At 36.2% G+C, this 12,447-nt stretch overlaps 1 protein-coding gene across 1 annotated transcript in view; it reads right to left on the minus strand.

The window, feature by feature from the left end:
* Positions 1–3,195: 3,195 nt before the first annotated feature.
* Positions 3,196–12,447, minus strand: part of LOC123566613 (advillin-like) — a 35,844-nt gene continuing 26,592 nt past the window's right edge. The window contains exons 23-28 of the mRNA XM_053549103.1: positions 8,516–8,560; positions 5,907–5,972; positions 5,618–5,743; positions 4,848–4,919; positions 4,475–4,570; positions 3,196–4,141 (exon numbers count right to left, since the gene is read on the minus strand). Of these exons, the coding sequence (XP_053405078.1) occupies positions 3,983–4,141; positions 4,475–4,570; positions 4,848–4,919; positions 5,618–5,743; positions 5,907–5,972; positions 8,516–8,560 (564 nt within the window). The 3' untranslated portion in view covers positions 3,196–3,982. The remainder of the gene's footprint in view (positions 4,142–4,474; positions 4,571–4,847; positions 4,920–5,617; positions 5,744–5,906; positions 5,973–8,515; positions 8,561–12,447) is intronic.

The following is a 12,447-nucleotide window of genomic DNA, read 5'->3' on the forward strand; positions in this document are numbered from 1 at the left end:
ACCTTATCCGGGCAGCTGCTCCAATATCACTAAGATGAAATACACCAAACTTCACAAACGTGATCAATGCAAAGCCGTGTTTTGGACGCTTCACATGCAGGAAATCGTGGGAATGATCCGGTTCGGGTTTTCAGCAAACTTATGGCCCTTGATTCTTCAAATTGTATTATGTCTAAGTCTGTTCTTTAATAGGGCAGATTTCCACCAATCCTTACAGGAGTGGTCAGTGCCTAGTCTTATTATGCATGTTATCGGCATGTTCATGTTAGTAATTTTTTAGGAAAGTTATGGTCTTTTGTTTTTCAAATTTGCTGATATTTTGGCAACTTCTCTTACTCAATCGGGCAAATTTCCACCAAACCTTGCTAAGCCTAGTTGTACATGTCATCGGCACGATCCGGTTCAGTTATTTTCAGCAGTCATGCCCTATGATGTTTGCTATACTTGCTGTATACAGTTAGGCTGAATTTCACCAGACCACAGAAGTGATTAGTGTGAAGCATAATTGTACATATTATCATCATGTTTTAGTTAAATGTTTTTCAGCAGAGTCATGGCCCTTGGCTTGTCAAATTGTTTTATTTTTGCTACTTCTCTTATACCATTATTTGGAGCTGAGCCAAACTTCACAGGAGCTATCACTACCAAGCCAAATTGTTGGAATGTTATGGTTCAGTGATTTTCCCTGGAGTTTTGGCCTTTAAGTTGTGGCATTTTACAATGTCTGCGTGTCAAGTGATGGGAGAATTACGTTTTTCACGAAAAATAGTCTCTGGTTTAAATTGTTACTGTTTCCAGCAGTATCGACCTAGACTAGATGCCGGAGAGGTAAATCAGACAGCTGCCGCGGATTCGGTTGAAAAGAAGTTGTTCCATCCATTCCAAACGGAGTCATTCGTCGACTATACCACATTGAAAAAAGAAACTTTACCTTTATCTTTTACGGACTGAATGTTGGATTTGCTGAAAAGTCAATCGAAGGGCTTTCACGTCTGAAAAAGTATAGCATTGAACACTGTAGTGTTAATGTAAAAACAGCGAAATTTATTCATTCGAAACAGATTTGACGAGAATATATTAATAAAACTCTCCATAAAATGAAATATCAAATCGTGCACAGCTGACGTCAAATGTTCTGAAACATTCCTTTTGAAGTTATTTTCCGGGATTTTCACAGTCTCCATTTAAATTGATGACCACCAACTGCCATAGCGTTCTTCAGCGCTTTTTATTTCAGAAGCACGGGCTTTTCGCGACCCGTTAGTAGAATAAAACTTAACATTATTATTATAATACAACAAAATTAACCATTACCCTGCTAAATTTCTATAATGAACTCGTCCATCTTTCAATTTGGACAGTATCATTAACTGTTAAAAGGGATGCTTACCAAAAAATACTGACTGAATGGCGAACATTGCAGATCATGATCAGACTGCACGGATGTGCAGGCTGATCATGATCTACACTAGTCGCAAAGGCAGGATCAATCGTGTTTAGCATGATAATGGTTTAAAGACAAGGGTAGATTTCTTGCAAGTACAGAGTAGCGCAAACACAACCAGGAGTCAGTTTCACTGTGTTGCTCTTTAATCAGTAAAGGAAACGGACATAAAATCAAAGTCGTCACACGTATGATGTGCGTATGAGTGCTTTCATGTGTGCGTGCGTTTGAATGAGGTATTGAACTTGACCGAGGATTAGCCTGTTAAGGCAGAAACCCCCTAGGCAGACCTTGTTAAAAATACCGACTATTTATGATGTATCCGAATTATGAATATAAAGACTGACGAGGGATGCAGCATACGTTCTTTTAAAAGCTCGGTTGGTTGGAGCTAGAAAATACTATTAGATCCATGTCTTTACAACACAAACTAGTTGAATGTATGATATAATTAATTAATAGTGTCTATGTAATGACAAATTACAGATATGACGATATCAGTCAAAACCTCTCATGGTAAAACTGCAGCCCCTGCCGGGAAGTAATGATATCAAAATATCTGTCTTTGACTTTTGTCTTGCAGAGACCATACTCTTACAAAGGTCTGATTATTAAAAGCAACACATAATAATATTTTACTAAGTATTTACTCTGCCAGTAATAAATAGAAACATATTTACAATTTTATAAGGTACCATGTAGTATTTTAAGAACTGTTTGACTGCTGACCTGTAAAACATAACTGCATTAAATATATGTATATTACACTTAAAAACCGGTTCAAGATGAAAATCATACAATAATTTAATAAAGAAGCTGCCTTATTAGGTAAATGCGTAGTAAAAGCAATGGCGTCAAAGAAATCCGGGCTAATTATAACGCGAGATTATGCATTAAGTTACAATTAACCTGCCATTTTACTTCTATCAAATGATGCTTAACAACTGATTCAACAAGCCAATTAATTAGTAACATGCAAGATTTATTCGTTTATTTCAGTATTTACCATGCTCTTTCTATAAAATGTCGATTTGTAACGTAATGTAATGTAATGTAATGTAATGTAATTTGTAATGTAGATTTTTTTTGTATCGGCTCCAACTTCACCTTGACAGACATCTCGGTAATGTTCACTGGTATTCATTATATTTCATTATTTTCAGGGTTTTAACGTTCATAGAAACGAGCCCTGGTGTACTTTTATAATAAATAATTATCAATGCCTATCAAATATCATAATTTATGAAAATATCTTCTCTTAATTGACATTGAATGAGTATCTTATAAATCAAAATTGAAGTATAATAAATCAGTATCAATTTATAAACGATATATATTTAAATGCAGTACAATACAACACAATGTACTGAACAAAACAGCCAACCCTCCGTATGCTATTTTACCAATATCTTAGAAATCAATGAATGTATTTTTTGAAACTAACAGTATATAGTCTGAGCTTTCACAGGTCCTTACATGTGATAATGAATGGGAAGATCCATGCAAGTATACTAGTAAATCGTATAATCATGATAATAGTAACATTTTCATCTTTACTTCAAATAATTTGATATCCAATACGACATGGCATCATACTATTTTCGGAACTGTCCTCACGATATCATTAGTTCGATACGTATAAATACGAGTATTTTCACTGATTTGATCGTGCGTATTGATGTAAGTTAAGCAAACACCTCGTTTTTTTTCAACAAAATACGTCCCAAATATTCTTTTTATAAAAAATGAAGTGACGTCACGTATTATTTATTTGTACCAAATGTCTCTGACGAAAAAAGATAGCACAGGAGCAGTATATTACCAAAAGAGGATGGTACACACTATATACTGCATGTAAAACACACTTAATGTCGTATATAAACTTTTGTTGTCTTATACAAAGAAATACATGCAGGCTCCTGTGGTCCGCTTAAAGTACTGGCTGGAAATAAAAAAAAAACACACAGCTCTTAATCAGCACTTTTTCATCATCCTAACCAAGTTTTCAAGATGTAATTATCCGTGAAGGGAAGCACTGAAGAAAACCAGTCAACCAGAACACCCCAATAATCTACACAACTTGATCTGCCGCTGATAACTCCTACCAAGTTTGATCAAAGCCTGGTGAAAAATGGGGGAAGTGTTGTCGAGCAATGAAAACATTATAAATTCTTGGCCTCTTACATCAATATAAAAACCCTCAACTGGAGCCGTTTGACAATGTGTTACACTAGACCTGATGATAAATATATGCCACATTTGACCACTGTGGTTAAAATTGTGCTAATCTAGATCTGATACTAACTAGGCCTTATTTGCACCAAGTTTGCTCAAACTACCGTTAAAATTGTAACAGAAGGTTTCCGGAAACATAATGAGCCGGAAGGTCGACTCAGACAAAACTAAGTCTCATGCCTTTAGAGAGACACAACTGGATCCAAATGAAATAAATTTTGATTAGCTGCTATTTCATATATATCCGTCTTTCCCGTTTGTAGTCACGATTAGCTTACAGAATTAAATGATCTTCCAGAAATGTCAAAAGTCTGAATGTGCTAAAGGTTTTGTTGTGAGTGTCGGGGTATATAAAAGTCTTGCTGATTTCAAAATCTGTTTCTGTTTCCACAGCGGCAGTCTGTAAAATTCGAGTCTGCTGATCTTCAAATGCTCCCGAAACTGTTTCTCTGACAAATGATTCTGAAAAATAACGGGATTATAAGCAGTTAATGTACAGTCAAACCTGTGTTGAGCAGCCAGCCAAGGGAGCAACAAGATCTCTCTGCTTATACTTAAGACAAGTTGAAATCTGATATAAAATACTATTTGGGGAGTTTGTTGGCTGGCTGCCTTAGACAGGTGCTTGCTTAGAACAGTTAACGGCTAAGCAGGTTGGTCAATATACGTTATTACATAAGCACATGTATCAAACATCCTTTAATGAATACCAATAACCGTAAGTGTATTTGTTATACGTTGTTAGATTACAAGAGGTGTCTTGACAAATCTAATGGGTGTTATTGCAGCACATACCTGCTTGCTCGTGTCGTCGACATCATGCGGCAAGTCATGTTTTAATAGCACTTTGTAGGAATATTTTGGTTGCTCAAGAAAGCTTGTGTCAATAATCTGAAAATATTAACACTCCAGCAGGATAAAAAAAAAACGATTTCCGGTATCTATGCCGGGGTACTCGACAACAGTCAGGTCCTCAAATAAATAAAAGATATTTCAGTCAAAACTTTGTTAGGAAACATATACTTGTAACTCTGGATCTATAGTTGCCAGTAACTAATAAACAGTATGTCAGCAAACTTAAAATTACTTGTGTCAGTAAATCACAATTAAAAGATTTTTTTTTATAATCTAATCAGCTGGGAAAGGAAATGAGAACCAGTCTACTTACATTTTGATTTATATCTATTTTAGCATTTTCCTGGCGTACTCGTTTACGAAGAACTTCGTATGCATGCCGTCCCTGTGTAATAGAAATACAGCAGTTCAAAAACTTACATGTGTACACAGTGTAACATTCATTTCATTGGCAACACAGGGGACTTTTAACTTTTACACTGTATGTAAACAGTGAGGAGAAGTTTGGAATCTTGAGCATATTTAAACATGACAGTATACAGTAAAAACTGTCTTAAGAGGCCAGCCAAGGCAGTGAGGGAAAAGTGGCTGATTACAGCAGGTGACTGCTTAATGTAGGTAATTTATAGAATAAATGACCATTTTGGGAAATGAAACACAGGCTGCTTAAGACAGGTTGTCTGTTAGAGGTGACCGCTTAAGCAGGTTTTACTGTATTAGGGTATTTTCAAAATGCCAACAGATACTTGTTCATGTTCGTCAGATATTTTTGTGTGATGGTAATATGTAGAAAAATGCTGACCAATACTAATATAAGCTTATCAAAGCCCCAAGTGTGTCTGTTATCTGGGATAGACCAAAATGATCCGTAACTGACTAAAGTGGTGATACCACTGTTGCTCCTACAGTATAATTATTAACTATGCGTTTTCAAACCAAATGTGGTGATTTAAAACGCAAAAGGAATTTCCTTTCTCTGTTCAAAAATGTGTATTAAAGATATATTTTTGAATCTTTATAATAAGTATAGGCATAAGTGATCCAGAACTGATTAATGGACTGTATTTACTACAATTTACTTACTGCGTATCCGAGGGCATTCCATGTAGTGAAATGTTTAGTGAAAGCAAAAGGCTCACTTCTCTGGGAAACGACCCACACTGAGACCAGCGTGAAATCTCTGCCGGCTGGGTCGTTGCGTATGTATTCCTGGAATATATATATTACATACTTGTACGTAACATTTAAACCAAGACTAATGCAAAACTTTCTCCAGACTGAGTTCCTGGAACACATGTTCATTTGAAAAAGTAATTAGAAAAAAAAAGTTGTGACAGAAATCGAATGAAAAACTAAATATACCAAAACGTACCTTTGCTATGTCAAACAAAGTTGTTCTTGTGCCAGCGTCAACCCTTTCACCACACCATACAAATATCTAGCAAGGAAAAAAATACAAATGTATCACCTTAAAAAGGTGGTTCACATAAGAACACTTTTAGTGTGTCCTTCTTTATTAAATATTTGGTTATTATATTTTCTGAGTAAATAGGATCAATACTGAGACTCAACAATTCCTGTTTGAATACATATTCTCGTTATTTCTGGGACGTCAATATGATTCGGTATTTTTAGGACGTTAATATTGCCCAATTCTGTAAATATTATTCAATTCGGTATTCCTGGGACGTAAATTTTGCTCAATTCAATATTCCTGTGCCGTAAATATTGCTCCATTTGGTATTCCTCGGACGTAAATTTTGCTCACAGTACAAATGGCTTTCCATAAAAGCCATTTGAATGGCAAGAGAGTTTGATTCCTACGCTATTAAACGTAGTCTACTTCTTAAGCTTTCAAGAAAACGGACATTAAAATTAACCACAAGTAAGCATAAAAACATTGAGGTAAACTGAATAAAATACGGAAACAAGAGGACCATGATGGTCCTGAATCGCTCACCTCTTCCCACATGACCCAGTTTTGAGTATGACGTTTTTTCTAATATTTGACATAGTGACCTAGTTTTTGAGCTCATGTGACCCAGTTTTGAACCTGACCTAGATATTATCAAGATAAAAATTCTGACCAATTTTCATGAAGATCCATTGAAAAATATGGTCTCTAGAGAGGTCACAAGGTTTTTCTATTATTTGACCTATTGACCTAGTTTTCGAAGGTACGTGACCCTGTTTTGAACTTTACCTAGATATCATCAAGGTGAACATTCTCACTAATTTTCAAGAAGATCTCATGAAAAATATGGCCTCTAGAGAGGTCACAAGGTTTTTCTATTTTTATACCTACTGGCCTACATTTTGACCGCACGTGACCCAGTTTTGAAACTGACCTAGATATCATCAAGATGAACATTCAGATCAATTTTCATGAAGATCCATTGAAAAATATGGCCTCTAGAGAGGTCAAAAAACTTTAATAATTTTAGATCTACTGACCTAGTTTTTGATAGCAGATGACCCAGTTTATAATTTGACCTAGATATCAACAAGATGAACATTCAGACCAACTTTCATACAGATCCCATGAAAAGTATGGCCTCTAGAGAGGTCACAAGGTTTTTCTATTATTTGACCTACTGACCTAGTTTTTTAAGGCACGTGACCCAGTTTCAAACTTGACCTAGATATCATCAAAATTAACATTCTGACCAATTTTCATGAAGATCCATTCAAGGGTATGGCCTCTAGAGAGGTCACAAGGTTTTTCTATTTCAAGACCTACTGACCTAGTTTTTGATCGCAGTTGACCCAGTTCAAACTTGACCTATATATCATCAAGATAAACATTCAGACCAACTTTCATACAGATCCCATGAAAAGTATGGCCTCTAGAGAGGTCACAATGTTTTTTCATTATTTGACCTACTGACCTACTTTTTGATGGCACGTGAACCACTTTCGAACTTGACCTAGATATCATCAAGATGAACATTCTGACCAATTTTTATGAAGATCAATTCACAAGTATGGCCTCTAGAGAAGTCATAAGGTTTTTCTATTTTTAGACCTACTGACCTAGTTTTTGACCGCACATGACCCTGTTTCAAACTTGACCTAGATATCGTCAAGATGAACATTCAGACCAACTTTCATACAGATCCCTTGAAAAATATGGCCTTTAGAGAGGTCACAAGGTTTTTCTATTATTTGACCTATTGACCTAGTTTTTGAGGGCACGTGACCCACTTTCGAACTTGACCTAGATATCATCAAGATGAACATTCAGACCAACTTTCATACAGATCCCATGAAAAATATGGCCTTTAGAGAGGTCACAAGGTTTTTCTATTATTTGACCTACTGACCTAGTTTTTGACGGCACGTGACCCAGTTTCGAACTTGACCTAGATATCATTAAGGTGAATGTTCTGACCAATTTTCATGAAGATCTTGTGTAATATATGGCCTCTAGAGAGGTCACAAGGTTTTTCTATTTTTAGACCTACTGACCTAGTTTTTGACGGCACGTGACCCAGTTTCAAAACTGACCTAGATATTATCAAGGTGAACATTCTGACCAATTTTCATGAAGATCTTGTGAAATATATGGCCTCTAGAGAGGTCACAAGGTTTTTCTATTTTTAGACCTACTGACCTAGTTTTTGAAGGCACGTGACCCAGTTTCGAACTTGACCTAGATATCATCAAGATGAACATTCTGACCAACATTCATAAAGATCCCACAAAAAATGTGACCTCTAGAGTGGTCACAAGCAAAAGTTTACGGACGGACGGATGGACGGACGAACGCACGCACGGACGACGGACGACGGACGCTGCGTGATCACAAAAGCTCACCTTGTCACTATGTGACAGGTGAGCTAAAAAACCCTCAATCGTTCGTCTTTAAAGACAACTAAGTATTAACTCGTCCGAGATTATTTCTTATTTTGTTTTTAATACTTTCAATTATTTTACCTCTTTAGTCTTTACCGGTTACAAAGTTACGAACAATTTACTAACCTGGTCATACGTATCCAGAATATAAACACCTTCTTCTGAGAGATCCTGAAATGTGAAGATATGTGTATGATACTATATATGTACTTTGTGAAACATGTCACTCTAAAGCGGACAGAGGAAGATACATGATTGCAGGCCCGTAGCTACACTGAGGCACAGGGAGGCCGGTGCCTCCCTGTTTTTCTGCAAAGATAATGAAAAAAAAAAAGAGGCATCATCTTATAAAGCGTATCCGAGCTGAGGCTCTATTATCTAATTTAATTTTATTTTGTTTCGACTATTTTCTCCCATTTGTTTTTAATATCACGAATAATTATTGCACTACATAGCATAGTTTTCGTATAAGATATTCGCCCATTAGTTTAACTTAACTCGGAGAGGACCGAAGCGTTACGATTAACATCACAACAACAATGGTTGACCATGCCACCGAATATTAATACTATATTCGAGCTCATTCTCTCACTGCCAGTCGGTTCATGCTCTTGCGAAAGAAGTTTTAGCGCATTGCGTAGACTCAAAACATAGTCCAGAACTTCCATTGGAGAATACCGTGTAAATGGCATTGGGCTTATGATTGTGCATGGCTCAGATGTTAAAGTTGACAGTCTTGACCTTCTAAAATTATGGAATTCAACTGGGCATAGAATAATTTCATAAGCGTTTGATTAATTAAGTTTTCCTTTAATAAAAAGTCCAATAACTCTGACATATAGTTTGACATGCAAGTTACTATATCTCCAAAACTAATGCAGATATTGAATTGAAACTTCACTTGTGTCTTAGGGGTTATAAAACTAGTTGATAGCATCAAGTCCCATAACTCTGGCCTGCAGTTTAGCCAAATTATGTCCCCTTTTCAACTTAAGGCATATAGATATGAAACTTACTTTTTTATTTTTCTAGATCAATTACAAATCTCACTGGGTCAATTCCCATAACACTGACGTATTTTAGGCAAAGTATGTCCCCTTTTGAACTTAGAAAATTTGCGTGCTAGTCACAATTTGCAGAATTAAACTGAAACTTCACATATGCCTTAAGGGTTATAAAAATAGTTGACTGCATTAAGTCCCATAACTCTGACATGGATTTTGTTCTCATTATGCCCCCTTTTGAACTCAAATCTTCTGGTTAAAGTTTTGCATGCAAGGTTACTATCTCCAAAACTAATGCAGATACTGGATTGAAACTCTTTAGATATTTTAACATTTAGGGTAATATTTTTCTGCTTCTCGGATAATAATTTGAATAGTCGAGCATAGGCTGTCTTACGGACAGCTCTTGTTTCTAAACTGATTCATTTTGACATTACAGCAGAATGGATTCTTGGAATCATGCGGCTTTGTTCTTCGTACGACTTTGAACATATCATTTCTTATACGTACGGAATTTCAAAACTTCATTTTAAAGTTTCTCTCAAGAATATATTATGGTAACTTAGTATAATACTAAATCAATAGTTAATTAAGAACTTACATCAGACCAGACACACTTATTTCAAATTTTCGTATGTACCGGTATGCAATCTTACTGTGTATAGATCTACTTTTCATATAAATTTGTGACTTTTTAGATTTTGATTACTTAATTAGTATAATAACTTTATGACAACATTTGAACCTTTATGCTGCGTTTACACTTAGCCACGATGTCCATGATTTAAGAGAAGCGTGGTGAGCGTCGGGGCTCGTGGGATCGAATCGTGGTGATCGTGAAAGAACTTGATGGAATCGTGTTGATCGTAAGGATCGTGACAAAATTTCTGACAGTCAAAAAATTTTGCCACGATTATCCCGATTTATCTTAAATCTTGAGAGAGCGTGATAGAACGTGGAAATCGTTTCAGAGCGTAACGCAGCTTAACAGACCTTAATGTAGCGCATCAGACCTTGATGCTCCATCGTATGGGGCTCTTGGTGAACTTGGAATCACGATCCTAAGTACTAGATCTGGAGGCATCCCTACATAGTTGACGTTGGAGTCAACATCTTCACGCCTGAGTTTTTGTGTTGAAATTGTCCCAGCTGGTGCCTTCGGTCTCCACTTAACCATTGTCTCACCCAGCAGGTCTTAGACCTTCTATTTCTTCTTCTCCTTCCTCTCTCTTCTGTCCTGCCCTGTTACGTCCAATGTTGCTGCTGCCGACGAGTAACTATTATAGGCATACACGAAAGTTGCAAATTCAGCATCTTGTTCAGCTCTTTGATGCATTATAGCTCTTTCCTCTTTGGAATCTCTGGAGAGAATGAGAGAATGGCCCATGTCTCCTATTTATACTTTAATCGTGCTCAGAACGTGACAATCTTGATCAAATCGTGGCCATATATCGTAGGAGAGCTTATCAAAACTTGATAACGTAAAGGATCTAAACAGAACGTGACAAAACGTGATAGCATTCGTGGTAATCGTAAGAGAACTTAAGGGAACGTGATGAAAATCGTGGCAGATCTCGACCAGAATCGTGCTGATTTCGTAATAAGACGCTGCAGGTAGTAACAAAACGTACTGACAACGTAAGAATGCGTCGGGAAGCGTGACAACGTAAGAAAGCGTCGGGAAGCGTAGTAATACAAAATTCGTGCAATAAATCGTAGAGCTCCGAGCTTTTCTTTAAATCGTGGTTAAGTGTAAACACGCAGCATAATACCTATCACACGCGCTATTTATCCAAGTATTAACCTTTTTAATGTAGATCTTATATAACATACTTTAAGAAGATTGACAAAATATTATGTATTAAGTATATTTGTAGTACATATCTGTATTTTATTTGTATATGAATAAACCATATTGCTTCTTTCAAATTTTTATTTCACGTCAGCCATGCTAAAACGTTTATAAATGAATATATATACTCAGTTCCAAAGGAAAGTGTGCACTTTTTAAAAAATTCCCCGACGTTTTTGTTTCATTTTTTCATACACTAACTCTCAGGTATAACTCAAAATCTAAAATGCACACCAATTTGTTTACGAACTGATTTAAATTCTGGTACCAAACATTATAACAGAAAACTAAGTGCACACTTTCTTTTGGAACTGAGTGTATACATTTATTCAACAGAAGATATAAGAACCAAGCAGGCATGACCACATGCATTTACATTAGCGTTTACGGATGACAATAATCACAAATACGCTGGCTATTTCGAAATTCTTATATTCTGCTGTAGCGCATGTAACTTAAATGTGCGCGAATCTTTTTACGTCATTTATTTTTTTCCGAAATCGGTATCTTAGAAGTAACAAAAACATGTTTGAAATGTAGGAAAACGCACGAAATGGCACCCTCGAAAAAAAAAAATTTCGGGGGAGCATGCCCCCGGACCCCCCTACAAAGTGCCTCCCTATTTTTGTAGCTCTGGCTACGGGCCTGGATTGTGTAGCGTGCACCATTTAACATATAGTAAACATATGGCATGAAATCCAATAACAGAACGAATATATAGAGGATAATTGTTGGTTTCGGTGTAATATCACGTTATAATTTCACCGAGTGGGCACCAAAAGTGATATTTTCACGAGTGGCGCAGCCACGAGTGAAAATAACAACTTTTGGTGTTCACGAGTGAAATTACCGTGATATTACATCGATACCAACAATTTTTCTGTTTATTTTATGTCTAAAACTCTACTTTTGTTGTGTTTATTTCAATAAAATGTCGAAATTTGCGGGAAATTTTATCAGGAAGCATCGCAAAGATGACGTCATTTTAACGACGTCATCGTCATATTGTTTCCGGCTTTCAGTACGCTCGGTAAACTTTTTGACGTTAATCCGGGTATCAGATTTGATAATTTTCACTGAGTGGCCAGTGAGTTTATCAGGATATAATTCACCGTTATATTTCGATAAACCACCGAAAAACATCAAATAAATCATTATAACTTTTCTTCGAATCGATTTGTTACAAATGACTGACTGCTTTG

This window comes from Mercenaria mercenaria, chromosome 8 (assembly GCF_021730395.1).
Source record: "Mercenaria mercenaria strain notata chromosome 8, MADL_Memer_1, whole genome shotgun sequence".
NCBI classification, from domain to species: Eukaryota; Metazoa; Mollusca; class Bivalvia; order Venerida; family Veneridae; genus Mercenaria; species Mercenaria mercenaria.